At 38.1% G+C, this 23,549-nt stretch overlaps 1 protein-coding gene across 1 annotated transcript; it reads left to right on the forward strand.

Annotated features, from left to right (window-relative positions):
* Positions 1 to 3,161: 3,161 nt before the first annotated feature.
* On the forward strand, positions 3,162 to 23,127 carry LOC117341989 (zonadhesin-like). Its single transcript, XM_033903957.1, has 3 exons — positions 3,162 to 3,192; positions 21,669 to 22,135; positions 22,396 to 23,127. The coding sequence occupies exons 1-3, from the start codon at positions 3,162 to 3,164 to the stop codon at positions 23,125 to 23,127; spliced, it is 1,230 nt and encodes a 409-aa protein (XP_033759848.1).
* Positions 23,128 to 23,549: the final 422 nt, after the last annotated feature.

The raw sequence follows: 23,549 nt of genomic DNA on the forward strand, positions 1-23,549 counted from the left end.
GTAGGGAGCAAATCGCATTGTACATGAAGAATAAGTGATGCGACGTGTCCGTGAAAATCTATAGAACAAGATTTTATTACTTATCATTGGTAGATACATTGATTTCTTTGTTAGAACATATTTTTTCTGTGAAGATTAAAAACTATCACTACAAACATAACAAAGCTGTAGCCAAAGAATAGTTTCAGATCTATCAGCACCAATCGGTTGTAAGGCTAAGACTTTGATACTCAGATGTAATCTCTTACATCCGACATAACCTCTGACATCCGACGTAATATATAACACCCGGTGCAATCTCTGACATCCGACGTAACCTCTGACATCCGACATAACCTGACATCCGAGGTAACATCTGACATCCGAGGTAACATCTGACATCCGAGGTGCAATCTCTGACATCCGACGTAATCTCTGACATCCGATGCAATCTCTGACAAGATTTTTTAACGTGATTGGCATAAATGGCAACAGTCAAAAGAAGCACAGTGAACCTTTTACAATATTCGACTTTAACAGTATTCATTCAATAAACAAAATCCTATTCTACAAATTTTTTTTTTTGGCCCATGCTTGATCTAAATACATTTTTCGTGTGTTGTTTTACCAATATCTTACTTCTCATTATCGATTCATATTTCAATGTCTAGGTTCAATTTTCTATTATAATCCTATTTCGAATAGTTTACGATACATTTCAGGGCTAGGAAAAATTTGAATAAAGCTTTCTACTGTATAATATTGTCACCGATAATATGGCAATTTTCTTTACCAGAGGGGATATAAAACTTTCTTATCATTCTTATTGTGTCCCATTTTTATCAATAAAACATTGGTAACAGCCAAAACCACGCGTATTGGATACGGTTTTTGGCGACTAACAGGGCGTACTCTAAAGAAACGAGAACTTTCATATGAAAACAATCGAGTTTATTGATAAAATAACAAAACCGTTATTCGACACAAAATCGGCAAGACGAGGGTAAATAAGGCACATAAAACGGTTTTACATGGAGACCCTTGAAAAAGACAAGGACATTAGAGCCTGGTGATCCGGAATGTGATGCGTCCTCTGCTTTATCGACGATACCCTGACATACATATCTAGGTCAAATCCTAGTAATAGTCATATACTCAATATAAGAACCGAGATGATGGCAACGTAATCACCAGACATATCAACACAGATCAAACACGTCTGACTTCATATCGAGCACATCTCATTTCATATCGAACACGTCTGACTTCATATCGAACACATCCCATTTCATATCGAACACGTCTGACTTCATATCGAACACGTCTCATTTCATATCGAACACATCTCATTTCATATCGAACACGTCTGACTTCATATCGAACACATCTCATTTCATATCGAACACGTCTGACTTCATATCGAACATATCTCATTTCATATCGAACACGCCTGACTTCATATCGAACACGTCTGACTACATATCGAACACGTCTGACGTCAAATCGAACACGTCTGACTCCATATCGAACACGTATGACTCCATATCGAACACGTCTGACTCCATATCGAACACGCCTGACTTCATATCGAACACGCCTGACTCCATTTCGAACACGTCTGACTCCATATCAACCACGTCTGACTCCATATCGAACACGTCTGACTCCATATCGAACACGTCTGACTCCATATCGAACACGCCTGACTCCATATCGAACACGCCTGACTCCATTTCGAACACGTCTGACTCCATATCGAACGCGCCTGACTCCATTTCGAACACATCTGACTCCATATAGACACGTCTGACTACATATCGAACACGTCTGATTCCATATAGACACGTCTGACTCCATATCGAACACGTCTGACTCCATATCGAACACGTCTGACTCCATTTCGAACACGTCTGATTCCATATCGAAAACGTCTGACTCCATATAGACACGTCTGACTTCACCTCGAACACGTCTGACTTCACATCGAACACGCCTTACTTCACATCAAACACGTCTGACTTCACATCGAACACGCCTGATTTCGTTTCGAACACGTCTGACTCCATATCGAACGCGTCTGACTCCATTTCGAACACATCTGACTCCATATAGACACGTCTGACTACATATCGAACACGTCTGATTCCATATAGACACGTCTGACTCCATATCGAACACGTCTGACTCCATATCGAACACGTCTGATTCCATATAGACACGTCTGATTCCATATCGAAAACGTCTGATTCCATATAGACACGTCTGACTTCACCTCGAACACGCCTTACTTCACATCAAACACGTCTGACTTCACATCGAACACGCCTGATTTCGTTTCGAACACGTCTGACTTCATATCGAGCACGTCTCATTTCATATCGCATAAGGGAATGGAATGATGGAAACTTAATCACCAGAGATATCATCAAAGATCGAACACGTCTGACTTCATATCGAACACGTCTGACTCCATATCGAACACGTTTAACTCCATTTCGAACAGGTCTTACTTCATATCGAACCGAACACGCCTGACTACATTTCGAACACGCTTGACTTCATATCGAACCGAACACGCCTGACTGCATTTAAACACGTCTGACTTCATATCGAACACGTCTCACTCCATATCGTACACGTCTCACTTTGCATCGAACAGGTCTCACTTTTTTTTTTATCGCATAAGGGAATATATATATGGAAACGTAATCACCAGACATATCAGCAAGGATCGAACACGTCTGATTTCATATCGAACACGTTTCACTTCATATCGCATAAGGGAATAGAGTATTCCCAAATAAGATCCAGAGTCGACCCACGGTCTCTCCACAGTCGACCCACGGTCTCTCCAGAGTCCTCTCCAGAGTCGACCCACGGTCTCTCCAGAGTCGACCCACGGTCTCTCCACAGTCGACCCACGGTCTCTCCAGAGTCGACCCACGGTCTCTCCATGCAGAGTCGACCCGCGGTCTCTCCAGAGTCGACCCACGGTCTCTCCAGAGTCGACCCACGGTCTCTCCATGCAGAGTCGACCCGCGGTCTCTCCAGAGTCGACCCACGGTCTCTCCACAGTCGACCCATGGTCTCTCCAGAGTCGACCCGCGGTCTCTCCAGAGTCGACCCACGGTCTCTCGGTAGCTTATGTTATCGACATCTATCACTGTGATTGTGGGAACAGAATGTCGAATCTACTAGATGTAAACACCATAGGTAGGATAATTCAGTTTAGAATAAATTGAGGAGATTATAGTTAGTGAATATGATGCCCATATTGCACCCCCATTCCCTTATTAATCTTTCCATTTAAGAATGATTTCTTTTCTTAGACACCGAAATAAACACATAAGATTGATACAAACCACCCAATGGATGGATACCATACCAAGTAATAAGTATCCCATAGGTAACATTCACACGTTCAACACGGTATAAAAACTATGACGGAATTCATAAATATTTCAACAAGTGACTGATTGTTTGACGATGAAACTGTCTTTCGATAGAATTAATTTCAGGAGACAGCAATCATTTCCGTACTTTTGGGTTTGGTTTTGACAGACAATAGAGCTGCTATGGCAATGTAATACCCGTTTAATTACTGTCGTTCTCGTTTGTTCCAGACAGATTCTTTAATGTGTATCATAATTTTTGTTTTACGATTGTTTTTCCCGTTCAAAATTACATTGTGGAATATTGAATATCAGTCAAAATAAGATGATAAGCAAATTTATCATTACAATGTAATAAAATACATATGCATGCTGTGATGATTAGAAATACTTTTAGGAGCGCATGACAGTTTTATCTCAGTTCTGAATAGCAATGACATACGTCATTTTATACCTTATCAATTAGATAGTATGTTTAAACAGTTGCCCGTTAACCATACTTAGGAAAAGAAAAAATCATACCATCATACCTCAACTAAATAAAACAGAAAAAAAAGAGAGAGGGTTTTATATGGTTAACGTTCCTCTTGTTCCGCAGGTGGTTACCGTCAATCCAACCGTCAACTTCAAAAAAAACTAAACGTGTTACTGATCACTAGTATGTAAATATATCATGGGTGTCCATAGTCTCCAGAATATTTAACACGAGGTACTAGTAATCGACTGTTGTTCTACTGCACGAGACCGATTACCAGTACCGAGGGTGAAATATTCATGACTATTGCACAGAAAACCAAGATAAATTATTTTATTATATAATCACTAAAAACACTTAACCGTTAAACGTGACCGAATTCCGAAGCGTCACAGGTGTTCAATAGTTCGCACGTGACCGAATTCCGAAGCGTCACATGTGTTCAATAGTTCGCACGTGACCGTGCGATAGTACTTTTGGCCGTGCAATAGTTCATAATACACCTTATGCGAATACAAATTGTAGTTAAGGAAAATCAAACGCATTATGTAATAATAAATGTTAACCAATGAACAATTTTAGTTAGGAAACGACGTCATTCCTTTCTATGTGGTGTAGTCGTCGACTACAAGCATTTATAGGATCTTAGTATCAAGATCAAGTTTGGAGTAGTAAACATACTAGTTATCTGAAAACCTCTGAAGATAGTCTATAATATGTTACAACTGAGAAAAGGAAAATCAACGATTACGCAATTGAAATAAGCATGTTTATCATACAGTTAACTATGTTAATAAGATGACAATAAAATTCTGTAATATCAATCACACGAAAGGGATATGTGGTACCTGGTGTTATCAATTTATCGTCAGTTGAGCACCAGGAGAACTAAAAGAAATGTTGGTTTATTAAGACTCTAATCGTCTCGAAGCTGTGAATAGTTTTCTTCCCAGACTGTGGTTGCTATACAGAGGCACTACAACTTGCGGCAAATGTGGTTTCCTTCACGTATTCTTAACAGCCACACACGAAATAACAAATGTTATAGATATCGGTCAGGTCAAAACTAACACAATGCATGCATACACAAATCGCATAATAAATAACGACAAGTTCGATTTTATGATTACTTTTTTATTATCATAAGCGTTAAGATACATCATTGGTGTCGCTTATATTTTTGTTTTCCAAACATCATATTCCCAAAATTGATATATGTGAGATATAATCCAGTAATACTTTATTTTATAATTTACCCATGTGCTGCACATGATACCATTATTACAACAGGGAAAAAAATCTTAAAGGTGGTCGTCGCCGAAGAAAATTGGTTTTTTGATTGAACTGAACAAAGTGCAAATTAAAGTTTTTTTTTACATCTCTAATAAGATTTCCACGTACGCTGGGTTCCAAAAAATGTGTAGATGGAATTCCCTGACCGATCTAAATCGTCTAGACTACAAGGTAACATGCAAATCAGGTTCCCATATAAGGCTCCCCAATCTCATAATACAGTGCGAAAGCTGATGATCTGATGTAAATAGAAAATGCATCACGGAAACTTTTTTGAAAGAGAACATTAAAAGAGTCCGCCACGAAAAGAGAAATTGAGTAAATGGCATGGACAATATCCCAAGATATCTCTGGGAGGATATATTAATTGTGTACATATCAACAAACAACAAACGGAGAAGCTTGCGCCTTACTTGATTCCGTACATAGTGTCCTTGGTATATGTGAGTGACAGCCTACTTTTTTATGCGCTCTGCCCTTCCCCGTATTTCTTTACCTATACTTGTACTACAATTTGTTTTTCAATAAGGGCTTAATGAATGAAAATCGAACTTCCGATAAAAAGACTTAACTAAACATTTAATCTTTGATAAAATGGTTGTTGAAAGGAAAATAAAGCTCACAGCCCTGGGTAATGGAATCTTGCCCGAGACCAATGTTACATCGTTACTCGCTCAAATATAGCCTTGGACTATTTATAGGAACGTATTTTCCTGCTCAGCCTGCACACTAGACTGACCATTAAAGTCAAAGAAATAAGGAATAGACTCCAAGAGGCTAAATTGTATTTTCGTGTGAAATTTGATATTTTCTCCGATATATTATTACCTAGCGATTACTAACTTTATAGCTCGTTAACGAGAAAGAATAATGGTATGTTTTTAGTTTATTTCTTACCTTATATTACTAAACATGAATCATTATAGCAAGGTAAACATTAGATAGAGAACAGATTTAGAAGATAAGCATCTGTTCATCTCACATAGGCAATGACGTAACTATATTCAAACAAAGCATGGCACACGGTCATATAGGAAACATTAAGATATAATCTCTTTACTTATGTTATTTCATTGTTACAACGTATATCAGCAATCGACAGTTACAAAAAACAGCATAAAAACCGTATCCGAAGACTTGTTCAACAGAATGTAAAACATCTTTTGTCAACTTTCCGAGTTGTGCATAACCCTTTGTCGGCTTCCCGAAATGCTATACGGACCTGGTCAAGGGTTTCTTCATCAAGGACGGAGGCCGAGGTGACCAAAAACTATTGACCAAGTCCGTATGGTCTCGTGTACATCGAAACAAAAGTCAGTGACTGTTTGGTAATATGGCTAACTAAATCAAATGAATACAACTTACTGAAGTTTTCCTGGTCAGCAGACTAATCTTGGGCGCTTAATTATTGCCGAAAATATCTTGTAAATCCTCTTCGTTTATTGCAGTAAAACGTTGTTGGGTATCTCGTCTGCCATATTGTTAACAAAGTGATACTCATTTATTTCCAGCATTCTGATTTGCTGTTGTTCACATTTTAAAACACGTTGGGTGATTGGATAAATAGGGAAGCAAAGGGTGCTGACCTGTTCGTGCTAAAAATAGCACAAACAGGTCAGACATGCCCGGGTAACTTCCCAGCGGGGTAATTTTTTTTAGCCCGAACAGGTCTACTTACTGACAAGTGCTTGTGAAGAAAACAGAAATTTGACCAATGAAAATCTAAACACTCCAGCCATATAACAAATAGTTTTGACGGCTTTCCGAGTATATAACCTTACCCATGCTTCCTGAGTTGTACATAACCTTTTACCGATTACCCGAATTGTACATAAAAAAATTGCTGGCTTCCCCGAGTTGTATATGACCTTTTGCCGGCTAAGGAAGAAAGCTAAATTAACTTGTTTAGATTCTTGTAATTGAAGAAACGTTTGGTTATGTCACGAGTTTTATATTACCGTAAGTAAAATTGATGACACCAGCGCAGAAACACCGAATGAAAAAAGGGGGAACGCAAAGTAGGTACGAAATTCAATTGAAATAAGAAGAATTGTACTAAGATGCCCTCACTTAAAGGAATACCAAGAGGTCCACGGGACTTACTGTCACCTGAGTTGTGATACATGTGTCATCTAACTCATTTTGACCCATTCCTTTTCTGCCCCGTACATCATGTACATCAAACTGCAGTGCCATTTCCCTGCTGCAAAATTAACCCCCATTCCAGGAAGAAACATGAGACCACGTGGTAATAAAATTCGGTATTTCGGTAAAACATCCTAGACCCCTTCTATCTATCAAGAATATTTGATTCTACAATAGCGGGGTATGGAGAAGAAAATTTTTGAACTTTCAAGCCCACTTGATCCGCCCATCAGCCTATGGGGGTCAGTCAGTGCCTTTACATTGTATGTACATACCATTAAACTTGATCCAAACAGATAATTCTTACTAAGTTTGAATTATTTGCAAATGCACATCTATAAATGATGCTTCAAAATGTTATTTCCCTGGGTCATGGAATCCATAATTTCTGTAAAGCATTTTAAGACCCTCTATTTATGAACAGTATTTGATTTGATTCTATCGTATCTGGGACTTGAGAAGAAGAGTTTTCAGTTCAATTTACCTTTTTTTTGCTTCGTGTCCCTTTTTCAACTGACTTTTGTCCACAGAAGATTTCTGCGGAACGCAATTGAAATTGATTCAAGGGTTTCTCAATAGAAGTCGAAAAATTGATTGTGTACGAATGATACACGATCGCATGCATGACAACGGACGAGGGTCGATTGCAATAGGTCCCTTGAAGCTCGTCTCAGATAACCTACAAACTAAAGGCGTTGCTGTTCTGGAGGATTGACTAACATCGATCACTCCAGGTCCAAGTTCATCAATATTCTTGAACTTATGGAAACCCTTTTTTTCTATAGAGATTAAGGAAAGTTACCTAGGTTTTCTTTAATACAGCGGTGCTTTCCTAGGGACACTTTTAAGATAAGGAATTCTCTTAATTTAAGGAATATTGGTGAATCCGAAGCCTGCATTTAAACAGAAATTTTAACCTGGGAATAAGAACTGCATATGCGCCAACTGTTAAAAACTATTATCACGATTATTGAAACGTCACTGCCAATTTACACGATTTTATACACACCCGCCATCAACTACGAATGGAATGTGTCACAAAAGGGCCCATATAAGTTACATATGTTATATAAGTGGCTTATATGTTTTATCCCGTAAAAATCGTACCCTCAGATTGCACTGGCTACATTAATCAGGACGGTTTGATTGTGTCTCCTCCTACACTGTCCCTGGGTATATATTTACTATGAATGGAGACAGTAAACTACCGAAGAAACACAAATCACGAAGGAGGACAATTTCAACTCCAAGCTTAGCAGTACCTCGAACTCATTATCTATGGCACCGAATTGTCTAGTCGGAAATATATGCAGCTTCTACCACAGACCCTTAACAGAGATAATGCGATGTCGCAGTGATACGTAGCCTATACTAGATAATGTAGGTTAAGACGTATATATCGAATTTAATTGAGCACTAATTTCTTATCATATATCGACAGATTATCTTTATTTTATTTGACAATATTCAAATAGATATCATGACAGTTATTCGCCATCTAAAAGAATTATGATTCATAAATAGAAATACTAGCTATGTGGTCAGTTGAGTGTCTGCCGCCTTTAAACATGGTGTTATTAGGTTTTATTTATCTTAAGAATTGGCAGTTTATCACAAACATCCTGTCATATAACTACCTCCCTTAGTGTGTACTGTTAAAGGCTATGACGTGTTACTTGTTTTATAATAACACACAGGCCTACTTCCACGCCTAAAGACCAATCAGAATCGCCCACTTTCTGGAACGATACTCTGCATCCTGTTAGTAATCAAGGTCTAAATGTTCCTAATTACATTTAATTGGCTAATAAGAGTAAATTACTGGAAACAAAATCGCTTACCTTCATGATGTATGAAACTCGCGATGAATGTGTGAGATATAGTTTATTTGACAGATCTTTTATCAATGAAAATTACTAACAATTAGCTATGACAAAATGTGTTACCACACAATAGTTGAACTGATTTAAGACCTCCGGATTGCGGTTTAGATAAAAGTGTATATAAAAATCTGGACCTCCTTTCCACTCATCATCAAACCTACATATAAATAGGTGTATGTATATATAGGTGTAACTGGTCACTCTTGCTCTTCATAATTGTGCATAAAAATGTATTTTACATGTTATAAGTATTCAAACAACACGTTATGACCTTCGGGTCAGGCTAACAATTAAATGGATTGTAATCTCAAATATTTAAATAAAGCGATGTCCCCGGTTTCAATACCGTTCCTTAAGAGAATTCCCAAACTGTAAACTTCAGGGAGAAATGTAAATTTCCTTGAAGTTTGTTAAGCTTTCCTATGAAAAATGTTAGTTAATGAATTTCCTTACGTAAAGGGATATTGATAAAGCGGTACTGTATTTCATAAAGAACGAATATTTAGAAGGTATTTGAATAAAAATTTGTCTTAATACCATCGGTTCCTGTTCGACGTACACTCTGTGTCTGACTTAATGTTTAGAATCGCCATTTATTTTTTATATTTTCGATTACATACAAGTGTAAGCTAATATCTAGGGTTGAAATATTTACAACAAAGCTATTTAGTTAGTTTCAAGTCTGAATTGCATCCAAACTAAGAATGTAATAATAAAACGTGGAAAACAAGATTTTTAATGTGCCTGTTCCGCATGGGTGCTTGAAGGCCTTTGAATATCCTAATCTGTTTCAGGAAGTAGCAAGGTTATGCCGCATACAAATCGCAGCATAACATAATAAGGATAAAAACAGAGTTTTGGCGTCATAGGAATTTCTGTTCCACCCCAATATTGTACAATATCATTCCTTTAACACTACAAGGCCATGTTGCCCCCCGGATCCATCGTTATGCAGTATGTCGCATTCCGAGTAGATCAATTAGTTACAATGCCTCTTTGGAAATATATCATGCGGAAGAAGATTCGTGAATGGCATCGACATTTCTGTAGCATTCCTTTCCTTGTAACATTGTAATGTTACGTAGTTCGTCTTTTTTTTCTTTTTCTTTTCTGATGAATAGCGATTCTCTGTTTTGTTATGGGAAGAGTTCGAACGATTTCCTCATTCGAATGATCATGCTAATTATACCTGGAAGGAATGTAAATGATGTTTTCGGATCCGTTTTTAGTAATGTTGTTCTCTTTGGGACCATTTGAGGAATGCAAGTAGATTTAATTAAATAACTCGTGCAGTTTTGATGATTGGTAATAGGTTGTTTTGTTACATACTACCGCTGGATTATACCACAGGCGCTTGCATAGAAAATTAGAAAAAATGGGGGGGGGGGGGGGGGGGGGGGTGGGAAATGATACCAGTGGTATGTGTACTGTGTAATACAGAAGGCCGGAAACTCCGCCACGAGCGAAACGGCAGACCACTACACTTCAATCGACTAAAAAACACTTTTATTCAAACTGACACGGCGCACACTATATGCGACCGTCATCAGAAAACATTCATCTTTAACCTACCGTGCCACTCAATACGAATTGTTACATCCAAAACACAATAATCCGTGAAAACATCGCCGAATTCCTCGCTCAGAACGCCATTTCTCAAACGGCTCCCTGAGCCTGTCCAGATTCTTCATTTACATACGAAGTTGAAAGGTCATGTGATTGTATAATCGGCTGCCGCCAGGTGCACTTTCGGGGGTCATCTCCGCATGCATTTTGTCCGGAAAATGCTTCGGCTCGCTGAAGAGTTTCGTCTAATTTACGATTATTTGAAGAGTTTCGTCGATGAATGATGATTTATAATCATAAATTATTCATTATTTTGAACGTTAGATTACCATGCACCGTATATGACAGTACACAGCAGGCGCGGATCCAGGAATTGGAAAGTAATTTAGTGGTAATGTGCATGGTAATGCGTGCGCCATAGGCGGGAGCCGATTTTTTTTGCGAGGGGTCTGGGGGCCAAACTTTCGGAACAAAATTTCGGAAAAATGAAATGATTAAATGATTATAGCAAATTTTGCAATCTTTCGAGAATAAGATTTTCGATAAGTGGAAAGGGGGGAGGGGGCATAAATTGATTCACACAGAACGTCACTATCGTATCGTTTTCTATATAATGCAATAATTGTCACAAAGGTAGAACAAAATGCTTATTTATTTATTAACTTTTGTCAGTTTACTGGAATCTGGACGAACAAAAAGAAAAGTGAATCACGAATAAGACTGACATCAGGTTACTCGAACGTATACATGTGTACCAACATTACTTACTTCAGACCTGTTCATTTATTTCTGCACATTTTACAAATATCATGTCGTCGTCAAATACGAAAATCATACTTCAGACCTGCCAAACGATCTGTACGTTGTGATCTATGATCCATCATCAATTTATTTTCATTTCCCACAATGTTAGATTTAATGTTTGCTGGAAGTTCTTCGAGTTCAATCCAAATTTTATGACTACATCTATCACTGTATGAGTATGTATCGAAATATTGAGGGGCGGACACTGGATTGCGTGCGAAATTAAAGGGGGGGGGGGGGGGGGGGGGGGGTCCGCGGGTACTCCCCCTGAAAAAAAATAGCAGATAGCAGGAGTAAATGCAAAATCCTGCATTCTAGTGTATTTCACGATAGATTCATACCTGGTGTGTTTTATAAAAACAAGTATATGAGAGATGTTTTTAAATGATTTTATATTATTATTTCGCTGATTGATACGGGAATTTGTTTTTTAAGATACCCTTACTTTGACAATTTTAGGGGGGGGGGGGGGGGGGGAGGATTTAAATCCGCCAGTGACAATGTCAAAGAGTTTAACGCATTGTAAAATGTATTCTTTGTAATACTCATTATCCATTTATTCCACTTTACATCGCTCGCATATATAAAATTTAAGTTATTGATGAATTACCTGATTAATTGACTGTGTAAGCATCAAACGCTACTCTAATAATAATCAAGCTGGCTGAAGTGCTTACAGAATTATGAAACTGAATTAAAATGAGAAAGAAAAGAGAATACTTGAGGGGAAAGTAGTGGTTATTTTGTGTCAACGCCAGACTTTTATAGTATTTTAGGGCTAACGCCAGAATACCCAGAACAACCTCTTATTCTTATCGGTATTGTGTGCGGTATATACATTTTCAACTAGTCATGTAGGGGTCCATTTTTTAAAAATTGAAGATTGGCATAGCCCTAAATAGATGACAAGTACAATAAAAAATCAAAATATCAAACAACCATCAGCTATATATTACCCCCTCCAAATTTTAACTTCGAAAAATTCCAACTGATACTGCGTGTTCATGGTATACGTATAATGCCCCGGCCCTGTCTTGAACAAGTTATTGAGCACCGTTATATGCAATCTTTTTTATTGAAAACGAAGTTCAACAACTACCGAAATGATACAGTTGAAAAAAAGGAAAGGACGATCTCATCACTGCATGGCATTAAAACATGCTATCTTATTAGCCCGTAATATCGCAAACGACGTCCTGTGCATGCACCTGTAAAATAAAGAATGCCGAGATGACCCCAAAAAGTGCACCTGGTGACAGTCGATTATACAATCACATGACCTTTCAACTTCGTATGTAAATGAAGAATCTGGACAGGCTCAGGGAGCCGTTTGAGAAATGGCGTTCTGAGCGAGGAATTCGGCGATGTTTTCACGGATTATTGTGTTTTGGATGTAACAATTCGTATTGAGTGGCACAGTAGGTTAAAGATGAATGTTTTCTGATGACGGTCGCTTATAGTGTGCGCCGTGTCAGTTTGAATAAAAGTGTTTTTTAGTCGATTGAAGTGTAGTGGTCTGCCGTTTCGCTCGTGGCGGAGTTTCCGGCCTTGTACTTAACAGATTACACATACTACTGTCAAATAAAAAAAAAATGAAAATCACATATTCTATGCAAGCGCCTGTGGATTATACCAGCGATTGGTACCGGTGTCCTATCATACAGTTTGTTGTTTTTTCGTGGGTTATACCGAACGTTTGAAATAAAAGAAATGGATATTTGCAAAAACAACATATTCTCTCCGTTTTACATGAGATACACAATGTCGGTTACACATAGATATGCTTAATGCCGATATTTCTCAAACGTGGGAGTCAAACAGTGTTCTTCTGACGTTAAAAATGAGAATATTTGTGAAACAAACATCCCGCCGCCTCCGCTCTAACAAAAGATGAGCTATATATAACATTACAATTTTCAAAATGGATGTTGGGAAATTTGATTCCAGTTCGTCTTTAAAACCATAATATTAGATAGCACGAAAACTACCAAATTCAAGCGTCCTATCTCTGAATGGAGAACAAATATTCTTGAATGAATATAAGAGATCACAAAGTATTGTTTTATCAAGAGGTCCTTAGCATGAATGATTGCATGTAGATATTACAGTAAATTATCAAACTATTGTCATACACTACCATGACTATACGTACACTAAGGACGGTATCTGTTTGATCCAGCTATAGTGTGCAGTTTTCAACAAATGGGTATGAGAAATTACAACTCTTACTACATACATTTCATAACAGTACATTATGTATATATACATGTAGTATATAGTTATGTTAACATTTCATTGAACGTTTAACAAGAAGCTGGAGTATCTGAGCACCAAACAGCCCAATCTCTCGAAGGATGATGGTAACCAATGCTAGAGGAAGAACCGTGCACTTAACTGTGACATTGTAAAAAGCCTGCAATCACTAAGTGGAAATACATTCACCAAGTAATGACAAGGAAAGCCCGAGGGAATGTCACCGGCGTAACACGTGGATAATTTATCAGGAAAACACGGTAACACAAAAGTGTAAATAAGATCGAAATCAACATCAACAAAACCAGGACCCATTAAAAAGGATAAAAAGTGTGTTCTGAAATGGTGAGAGGATCTGCTTCATCGACTTCAACTCGATAAACATGAAAATGAAATGTTATTGTGTTATATTCCTGAATAGAGAACCTGGGCAATTGACATCGTTACCACAGCGGACACTAGTGAACAAAATAAAAACTGGTAAGTTTTTAAGTCACATTTGATAAACATCACTACAATCAACGTTATGTCCGTGAAATACTCTGCAATAGTCAACCATTTTAATTCTATTAAAATCTTGAAACTGTCACTAAAAAATAACAAAAACAAAAACAAAAACAGGTGCGGTTTATTATTCAGCTGAAGATCAATGTTGTCTTCCTTTCGGGAACTATCCGTTTCTTGGTGATAGCATTACTTACATTTAACATGTCTTGGTAGGCTTTTTGACTAATGCAGTCTTAAATAAAAACAAGAGCAAGCCGACCACGAAAAAAAGCAGTATGTTTCCCGCAGTATGCTAAAATCGACTGTTACTTGGCTTGCCACCATTTGATCTCATCTCTGGTATCAATTAATGATAATAAAATTGTGAAAACATAGTCACAAGTATTAAAAAGGAAAATGTAAAGGTTCATTCAGTTAATTAAGATGTATATACATATTCAGTTAATTTCAAATCTATCTGTAAGGGATCGGAAATCTTTTCATCACGTCATCGTGAAAGTGTGCGTCAAAATTGATGACGTTATCAATTTGCGAGCTGGTTTCGCTTCATAAAGTGATAGCGTTACGCTATTGTGAATGGCGTCATTGTGCGTGCCAGCTGCCTTTCCCTTTACCGTGTTAGATTGATTGATCCCATCTCTAGCAACCAAGGAATCACCCTGTGAGGTATGTGAGAAATTACAATACTATTGGTTAGACAGTTATACCAATATGGTGATAACTAATAGTATTAAAACGTTTGAATACACGGTCTCGCCGAACAACGACCAGATGATGTTGCCTAACCCTGACAAAAACTATACCTCTTGCTATTTGTCACTTAAAACGTCTCTCTATATATTTTGAAAGCTGTTTTGCATACCAACAAAACTTATACTTTAATGTTTTTGAAGTTTAATCTTAGATATTGGAAATGATACGGACTGCCATACACTACGTGGAATTAATTTCCAAAATAAAATAAAAGAGAAACTAATTGTATATGCATCAATTTAAAGACGGAAATGCGTTGAAGAGACCAACCAACCAATTGTTTTCCCATAGACTTTAGTGTTAACGTTTTGGAGTATTTCATTCAAATTCATGAATTCAATATGACAATTATGGTTTATAACAAAAGTTTAGGGTCTGATATAACACCTAATCAAAAAAAAAAGTTGGGTCCTTCAGCTCAAATTTTCTCCAGGGTAGCCATTTTGAAAATGGGCGAATTTCGCAGTAAAAATTCTCAAAAATCTTAAATGTTTACCTGTTAATTGTTATTACGTGAACTTTTGGGTTAAAAATCAATCGGACTTACGAAATTAATATCAACATTTCTTATTGATAGCTACCTATCAGGCTACATATCTATTTTCTCGCTTCATAACATACTGGCCAATCAGTGGCTGTCAGATATTTTATCCTTGGCTCAACTTTCTATACACAGGGGCTGTTTCAAAAATATATTTTTTCAATTGGTTGGTTGTTCCCTTGAATCTCACGTGATAACATAACACGGATTTCCAGCAAAGAAAAAAATAGGGAAAATATGATTACAAAGTTGTAGTCTGATAATAAAAAAAAAAACATTAGATACACGAAGATCAGTCTGTAGTGTCCGGACAACTTTGTCGACAGCTCGTGTCAATCTTTGGAAATAAAAGATTAAAACTTCTGTTAGGACACGTTATACATTTGCAGTAGGATGTTAAGTTGGGGAAATATCTACAGAGATATGAGTCAAAAATAAATTCTGTATCGAGAATAGTTGAGTAAGTGTTTGTGATAATGGTCTATTCCTTAGACTTGTAACCTCCGCTCCTCTACGATACTCTACAATTTTCGCTCCTCTACGTTACCTACCTTGGTAATACGCTGCATTTAGAATTAGGATAATCACTACATTGTATGTGTGCCAGTCATCTGTTTTGGTACTTTTGTGTTTAATTTGATTAATTTGAATTCACATCAATCATATCATGTGGGGAAACATTGAATATTGCCTAATACTTACATCATCGAATCCCTTTCATACCAAACAAATTGGTTATTTTTTCTTATTCGTATTTCTATACCCTCTGTTCTTACATTTATAAAGCATCTGAAGTGCATATATAATATACAAACTATTTTCAGAAGCATTCAAATGACCCCAAAATGGGTGAAAATATATATTTTTATATATTTTTTTTTTTCATCAACTTTGGGTTCATTTAAATGCTTCTGAAAATAGTTTGTGCTAATTAGACGTGGCCGGTCAATCATAAAGACACATACCTGGGCACACCTACAAATGTATGTACAGGTACGTGTTAAATGGTTTGTCAAGAGTCCATCTTAAATATCTCCATGGGGCCATTTAACAACTCTTCACGAGCAGTAACAAGGATAATTGACATCATTTTAAAGGAATCACAGCTGCCAGTAGATTGTGGTATCTCATTGGATGTTTTTATTTGAATAGAAAGTAAACATTTGAATTTTGTTTCGTGTCGAAAGAGCTTATTTCTTTTCGAAAAGAAATCCCAAGACAGAACTTTGGACGGGTTTGTTTATTTGACCTTTTAACTGCACTGTACAACTACGATCATATAATGACTGAGTCGACATGGGAGTGGGCCAATCAATGGTCCATGTTAAGTCTCATTCCGATGGAAGGCCATAAACTTGTCTCCACCCGGGTCTTATTATTCTTACACCGGACTAAACAAACATACTTAGGGAGATCTCGAAAGAACAAAAGAGTACGTCCCTAAAATAAAACCAAGAGAATAACACAGAATGGCTTGATATATTTTATGCAACACGATTCCGCGAATTATAGCATAGAAGTTATTCAGGACCTTAGGGAATATAAAGTGGGCAAGCAATATTCAAATACCTTCTGAACTCATCAACGCGAAGGAAAAATATATTTAGATTACAGAAAAAGATGTTAGAACGTATATTGTATCACTGCATTGGCCCCAAGAATGTTATAATGTCGGAAATGGTTAAGTCAACCAAATCACAACAACAAATCCCTAAAAAAAGGCTAAAGTAGAAAAGTTTCATTAAGTTGTAATGGGTCCAAAGGGAAAACATAAGGAAGACAGCGCGATGCAATTTACACTCGGGCACAAAATAATACTTAAATGAGCATGGTGCCTTGACAGATCCATGTCGCCATAACTTTCATCTGAGTTAGCGTTCTTAAAATTTTTTAAATCTATTTTAAAACTGATAAAATCCTCTTACAGTATGATAGATACATCTCATTTGTTTCAAAAGAACGTTTTAATATGTGATTTCTACATTATCCTTTGGACAAGCTCAAATTATCGCGGCGGCGGCGGCGGCGGAGGAGGAGGAGGAGGAGGAGGAGGAGGAGGAGGATCACAGGAATAAGAATACTCAGCTGTGTATTGAATTCATCCATTTAGAATTAGGAGAATAATATTCCTGGGAGCCCCTGTAAAACTATAGCTACTTTCTGTGCAACCATACATCATTGGTACCATCACTAATTCTGACGTCGCTTGATTCTGGAATCCGAAATCAACTTAATTAGGACTACGATCTAACTACAAACCAGAATAACTGTCCTATTGCCACCTATACCCTCTAATACATCTATCACTCTAAATTCGTTCCCAAATATTTCTTCCGGTGTAAAGTGTTAATAGAGTCATTTCCCTTTCGCGACAATTTCCTGTACCGTCCTTAGGTCTTTCCTGTTGAAAGCTTCCTGGAACATGTTCCTCATCTGAATAACAGTGTATTTGATAGGATTGTGTAAACCTGGAGAAGGAAAATAATGCTACGATAATTCCCCATCTGTCATATATGATTTATGTGATCGCCTTTACCTAATCACCATATAGACTATCTCTTAGTCATCATCTTTGCTTCTATTTGAGCAAACGTTGACACTTAAATTTTCATTTGATATTGGCGTATATGAAACATGACTTTGCGAAACAAAATACTCATTGTGTGTCTATTTGGGGACAATAATGCAAAAGCTGGCCTTAGTCGTGACGTGGAAGCTGTAGCCCTAGCTTTTATCTAATAACAGGCGAAAGCTTTGTCATGTATATCCAATATAATGAATCCATTACCGTCTATTTCTTAACCGATAATTTGATATTTTTTTTCAGTATCGCTTATTTAACCGGGTAGTGTAGACATTAGGTGCGGTTTGTCATCATCAAAAAGGACCATGTATATAATGTTGTTGTTCCAGACAAGGTGTCACACGTGCTTCTTACGGTCGAGCCCGATGATATGTCGTCTGTGCCATATATAGCAGAAGGAAATGGTAACATTCAAGTATATGAGCAAACCATTTCTACACAAACAACGACCGGGTTCCTTTAACAGAATATGCTGTAGTGTGACTGACTACAGACTCATCCATACCGTTTCATGGCATTGCCAATATGTAACCCGCCAACACAGTCGTTAACATCAGGATCACGTCGTAAAGTCGTTAACGTCGGAATGACCTTTTGGATTAACCAATCAAATTACTACTTACAGAATCTTGGAAGTGAATTTCGTACATGTATGTGCGAAATAGCATGACTAGAGTGCATAGCTTGCATAATCTGTCGATCTGTTTCAAGTCATTTTGTCCAACGAAGCATAAAGCTATATACATGCTGTACCGAAATGGTTAGCTTCAGATGCATGATATGGCGAATGGGTGAGATCAATGACATCGCAAAATTGACAATTCGACCTGAAAATGAAATATTTAGATAACAAAGGTCATCCTGCCGTGACCCCGATGTCGTAAGATGATCATGTAACGTAGTGCGAATGACCATTTGGATTTTAATTAAATTGGTTAACATTGTATTTGTATTTATATCAGCTATGGATGACATGAGTTATATCTTTGTTAGTGCGATATGGAAGTAGCCATGATAATATAAGCCAGGTTGGAAACAAAATGGTAACAGTGACACAAAGCTACTGGTTTAAAGGCCCATATATCACTATGGAGTATTTCAACACAGTTTTCTAAACGACTTCATTATGCATAAAATGAGTTTCGGTGATGCAATCGTTCAAACACAGAATACCATACCCATCAATAAACCCATAGGAAAGCAGCAACTCGGGCGGGTGGTTAAGTGGTTACACACGTGCCTTCCACCTTAACGGTCAGGGCTCGATTCTCCGATCGGTCGTGAAAAGGTATGACGTCTTCTGCCCGACAACATAGGTTTCCTGAGGGTAATAGTATAGTCGGGAGGAAAGAAATCAGAATTGCACCACTGCCATAACTCAACAGGATGTCCAAAATTTGATCAACAAATTGAATAATATCAATTCCTAGTCCCTAACGGGACCTCAAAATGATATAGATGCTAGAAATTCTCATTATAGGACTGTTTTAATAGTCCTAACCAACATTCGCAAACACTTGATTCTACTTTGCGGCGAACGGGCGAATGGAATCAGGGTAAAACGGTATTTCCCCGACTAAGTCGCACGGGGCGTAATAAACCTCACCCAGACCCAGCAATACTCTAGTGTAGAGGAACGCACAAGTCTGTTTCTCGTCTGCTCATCAATCTCACTAACTTAGCAAATATACAGTAGACATTAAAAGACATTGTCTGTTGGAATGTATGATATAGAACTGCAACATTGGATGGTAAACCCTTAATGCGTTTTGTGTCCCTTTAGGTAGCGCTTCAATATGCTGACAATGTCTGCTCGCACATACCATGGTGATTATGGTTTTAATACGAACGTGCGTATGCCTAATATGGTTTTAGCTCGCTGAACTAATCTCACCGAAATTACAGAATAAGCCTTCCGTCTTTACTCTGGTAAGGGCGTTGAAATGTTATTGTTGTACAGCATGGAACTTTAATCCCTGAAGTCTAATTACTCTAGTTTCCATGTTCCACTGGGATTAACAATTATGAAATGCAGATGAAATATGAGACAAAAATATAATAGTCATAAGCTGTCACCACACAAAAACGAAAAAAAGAAGCTCAAGGTCATTACCGACGAGACAACAATCGTGGGAATGAAGTGGCGCAAATCATCGCATCACAATACATTAATATGAATAAATGAAAAATCAAAAAGCTGCTTAAAGGCACAATATATGTAGCTTGTACTGACAGCAATTCAAGAAAAATACATGTTATCACACATACAAAAAATGAAATTTAGTTATCGGAGGAAAATGCCAGGACAATTTCGTTCATAGGAGTGGATAAAACAGCAGCTGTCACCAAATATGAACAAATCCCTTTGTAAATTGCCATTAATTGAAACAGGAAATACACTGTATAGGAGACAGGCCTAGCACCAACTGGTACCAGGAATTAGTAAATGTTCATACATACGCATAGTACTACAGGGCGTAAATACCGTTATCAGAGACTCTCACATCAGAGATCAGGGAGGGGATATCAACCAATAATAGACCTACCAACTACAAATATCAAAAGCCACAACAATCGCTTTTTACGCAAGGAAATGTCCTTTAATTAAGACCTTGATGATAAAATGTGTTTCGTAATTATAATTGTTACAAAACATGTTTTTTTGAAAGTCGTTTTTTGGTCAACAAAGCGCAGACAAAGTAAAGTCAACAAGGTTAGTGGCGTACAAAAATAACACTTTACCTAATTATAACTTCGAGCTAGCAGCTTAGATCGTTCCCCGGGGAGCCGGAACATTTTGTACCTGTTTTGCAATTGAGATGGTATTGAGTTAAGACTTTTAGCAGGAACCTCATTTCAAAGACAAGTTGTGATCTTCTACACCCGCCACATTTAACAAAGGCCTGGAATTCAATTAGGTAATTCACTTATAACGTCACCATAACACGACCCCATTTGTATTCTAATGTCAATCAAATATAACACAGCAAACTTGTAAACTGCTTTGAGGCCGTTATCTTCTACCATGCCAGTATGCATTAAAGTCACTCTAGTTTTTGTCTGCTTTCTAATAAACAATTCAAAGAATTGCATCGATGAAACAAAAATAAAATCATCATGGATGAAGACGTGAAAAATGAATCCATCTTGATCTATTTTGGGATCATTTCAATTTCGGTATGACGTTAAGTACAGGTTTGTCTTGAACGCCGTAAATTGTTCACTATTTGATTTATATCAACCGTTTTATTGATCCTTGGAGAACATTTTTGGTAAATCCACGAGCATTACGACCGAGATCACATTACAAGGCCCTACAACAAAACCCTCTTGTATAAAGAAAACGAATATAACAATTGAGTGAAGTAACTGTCATATCCCATGTTGTTTGTGTGGTTCATTCTAACGTCCTTACTAGTTCCACACGACATCTCGTAAATAAATTGTAAAATATATACATTGATACAACTCTTGTTAACACGCATATCAACAGTCCCGGTACAACAGTCCCGGTACAAAAGTCCCGTTACAATAGTCCCTGTACAAAAGTCCCGGTACAACAGTCCCGATACAAAAGTCCCGGTACAACAGTCCCGAAACAACAGTCCTGGTACAAAAGTCCCGTTACAACAGTCCCGAAACAACAGTCCTGGTACAAAAGTCCCGTTACAACAGTCCCGGTACAACAGTCCCTGTACAACAGTCCCGGTACAACAGTCCCTGTACAACAGTCCCGGTACAACAGTCCCTGTACAAAAGTCCCGGTACAACAGTCCCGGTACAACAGTCCCTGTACAACAGTCCCGGTACAACAGTCCCTGTACAACAGTCCCGGTACAACAGTCCCGGTACAACAGTCCCTGTACAACAGTCCCGGTACAACAGTCCCGGTACAACAATCCTGGTACAACAGTCCTGGTACAACAGACCCGGTTCAACAGTCCTGGTACAACAGTCCTGGTACAACAGTCCCGGTACAACAGTCCCTGTACAACAGTCCCGATACAACAGTCCTGGACAACAGTCATAGTACAACAGTCATAGTACAACAGTCCCGGTACAACAGTCCTGGTACAACAGTCCCGGTACAACAGTCCTGGTACAACAGTCCCGTTACAACAGTCCTGGTACAACAGTCATAGTACAACAGTCATAGTACAACAGTCCTGGTACAACAGTCATAGTACAACAGTCATAGTACAACAGTCCCTGTACAACAGTCCCGGTACAACAGTCCTGTACAACAGTCCCTGTACAACAGTCGTAGTACAACAGTCCCGGTACAACAGTCCAGGTACAACAGTCTGTACAACAGTCCCTGTACAACAGTCCTGGTACAACAGTCCCGGTACAACAGTCCCGGTACAACAGTCCTGGTACAACAGTCCCGTTACAACAGTCCTGGTACAACAGTCCTGGTACAACAGTCCCGGTACAACAGTCCCGGTACAACAGTCCCTGTACAAACAGTCCCTGTACAACAGTCCTGTACAACAGTCGTAGTACAACAGTCCCTGGTACAACAGTCCCTGTACAACAGTCCCTGTACAACAGTCCTGGTACAACAGTCCCGGTACAATAGTCCCTGTACAACAGTCCTGGTACAACAGTCCCGGTACAACAGTCCTGGTACAACAGTCCTGGTACAACAGTCCCTGTACAACAGTCTCGATACAAAAGTCCCGGTACAACAGTCCCGGTACAACAGTCCCTGTACAACAGTCCTGGTACAACAGTCCCTGTACAACAGTCCTGGTACAATAGTCCCTGTACAACAGTCCCTGTACAACAGTCCCGGTACAACAGTCCTGGTACAACAGTCCCGGTACAACAGTCCCGGTACAACAGACCCTGTACAACAGTCCTGGTACAACAGTCCCGGTACAATAGTCCCTGTACAACAGTCCTGGTACAATAGTCCCTGTACAACAGTCATAGTACAACAGTCATAGTACAACAGACCCGGTACAACAATCTTGGTACAACAGTTATCACATCGTTGTGTTGAATATTGTCACTAAAGCACTACTACATTGTTAATGTTACTATTGGTATTGTCAAATTTCCAACTTCTGTCATGGACAGCTGTTTTGTTGAGTACTTGCAATATGATTGTTTTGATACAGCCGTATACTAATGGTTATCATCGAGGTGTTAGAACTATAGAAAATAGAATTGTTCAGATTAAAAACGTTTGATTAATCTAAATACTTCTACTTACTTTATCATATCATATTAAATATGATGAGTATATATCAACACAAACATGTAGGTAAATGTACAGTAAAAAGTTACTTACCATTTGAAAGCTATACTGTATCCAATTATCACTTAAATACATATTCCCGATTGATTTCCAGTAATATGATAAGTA

Source organism: Pecten maximus, chromosome 1 (genome assembly GCF_902652985.1).
Source record: "Pecten maximus chromosome 1, xPecMax1.1, whole genome shotgun sequence".
NCBI classification, from domain to species: domain Eukaryota; kingdom Metazoa; phylum Mollusca; class Bivalvia; order Pectinida; family Pectinidae; genus Pecten; species Pecten maximus.